Source organism: Dacryopinax primogenitus (genome assembly GCF_000292625.1).
Source record: "Dacryopinax primogenitus strain DJM-731 SS1 chromosome Unknown DACRYscaffold_1, whole genome shotgun sequence".
Lineage (NCBI taxonomy): Eukaryota > Fungi > Basidiomycota > Dacrymycetes > Dacrymycetales > Dacrymycetaceae > Dacryopinax > Dacryopinax primogenitus.
In genome coordinates, this window is record NW_024467198.1 from 1629774 (window position 1) to 1631777 (window position 2004).

Here is a 2004-nt window from a genome sequence, read left to right on the forward strand (position 1 = left end):
CAAGTGTCAACTCGAGTACCATCCGCGATTCTTGATAACAGTGGGACTTGAAGATTTTGAAATGAACAAGTGGATCTTCTCGAAGCAAAACCTCACCGCGCATCTTTTTTTGCACGTGTCCGAGTATCATCGGCATGCTACTTTACATTTCTTCTGGGCTCGCTGGGACGAGGATCGGCGAGCAGGACTGGGTACATGCTTCCTCTCTCGCTGTCTGTGCTAGCTGATCTTCTTGCCAGCTGATTGGCTTGTGAGCAAGCACAAGCAGGCTCTTGCGATCATCAAGCATGACGGCCACGCACTGCTTGTACTGCAGCAAGAACTGTGTCTTACAGATGACGATTTTCGCAGCTTCTTGCTAGAAGAGCAGGAGTACTTTCGAGATCTCGAGGCCAAGCCCGAGGGAGATACTCTCGCATTCAAGTATCTCGATGCATTGAGAAACTTGCATGCAGCTCGGTGAGTACAAATGGCTGTTGCACTTGCATATCCTGCTCACTTGCACGCAGTGCTCAAATCCAGGACCTTAGTTTTGACAGATTCATCTCCACCACGCAAGCAGAGTGGCATTCCCGCTTGGCGGCGGCGAGACAGCAAGCCATGGAACGCAATTATCTTGCAGCGATCAAGACCGAGGAACGGCTCGAAGCCCTTGCCACGCAGTAGGAGATGGCACTGGACACAGCTCGCTGGACGCCGGACTGTCAAAAATGGATACAAGCTGAACATGACAAGAGATGTCGTGCCTACAATCGAGCCCTTGACGAGCTCGAGTCTCTCGTCATGCAGCGCCTTTTCAAGATGGAGAAATGGAACTTGAGGGGCACAGGTACGCGTGCACAGCAGCTGATTCTTGACAGTTCCTTACCATCCATATACAGGATACAAGATGTGCACCGCAATTGCTCGAGCGCTCAAGCCACGCAGCACTTCGATTCAAGCGGCACTGTTGCATTACAACATCCTCGCTAAGCAACTTGGCCGCCCGCCCCTCTTGTTCACCCAAGTGCTCGAGTACTCGTTTCTCACCGATTTCGCCCTCTTGTGCTACTTGAGGAACAATATTCTACACAAGTCTTGGTCAACACCCAACATTCGGCAAGCCACGGTAAAGTGGTTGCTTGTACAGTGCGCGAGTCAAGAAATTCACAGGCTTGACATTGAGATCCACCGTGTCTGGTCAGCTGTGCATCTTGAAGTGCCCATTCTTGAGCTTGCCATTGAGGCCACTAAAAGACGAGGGGAAGAACTGCTAGCATGCAAGATGACCGCGGAGCTCAAGAAGAAGTGGTGGGTGGACGCCCGCCTTTGTGAATGTCTCGCACAACTGGCCCGCCTGCCCGGTTTTTCAGGTACTTTACTCACTGCCACATGTGTGGGTCAAGCAGGTGATCCTGCCGCACAACTTTCTCATCAAGTCCCAGCCCATGGCGAGGATGATGCCTTGTCAGAGAAGGAGGTAGGCGAGGAGGGTGAGGTAGGCGAGGAGGGTGAGGAAGGCAAGGAGGACCTCGACAATGAGCAGGTCACGGAGGTCGAGCAACTGGCGCAGGTCTTCTCGGAGCTCAAGACAAGTTGAACTTCATATTGTAAGAATACAAGACATGTTTTAAATCCTGTAATAATGTGAGGGCACACAGTCAAGCAAGGCTGCTGACTATAACCTGACAAGATGACGAGATTGCCAGTAAGACCAAACACCCTATATCAACAGGGGTATCAGTGGATATCGGAGTAGACTTGAGAGGATTCGGACAGGAAAGCAGAAATCAGTAGAGTTCGGGAAGAGTTTTGATGAGATGAGATAACTAGGCCTATCTCTACAAGACTGTGGAGATTCCTCAGAGATCAAATCTAAGTAGAGTAGTACTACCCTACTACTGCTCATATACTCATAGGGCATGGTCTGTGCACATGGAAGTATAATCAAAAATTTACCTCGATTAGGGCCGGCTTTACTGATTCATGCAAGTTGGCATCCATTGGTCCTTGTGTCGGGTATTT

At 50.3% G+C, this 2004-nt stretch overlaps 1 protein-coding gene across 1 annotated transcript; it reads left to right on the forward strand.

Moving 5' to 3' along the window:
* Window positions 1-669: 669 nt before the first annotated feature.
* On the forward strand, window positions 670-1579 carry DACRYDRAFT_45486 (uncharacterized protein; the record flags this gene model as incomplete). Its single annotated transcript, XM_040774648.1, has 2 exons — window positions 670-829; window positions 882-1579. 2 exons carry the CDS (start codon window positions 670-672, stop codon window positions 1577-1579), a joined length of 858 nt encoding a protein of 285 aa, XP_040633405.1.
* Window positions 1580-2004: the final 425 nt, after the last annotated feature.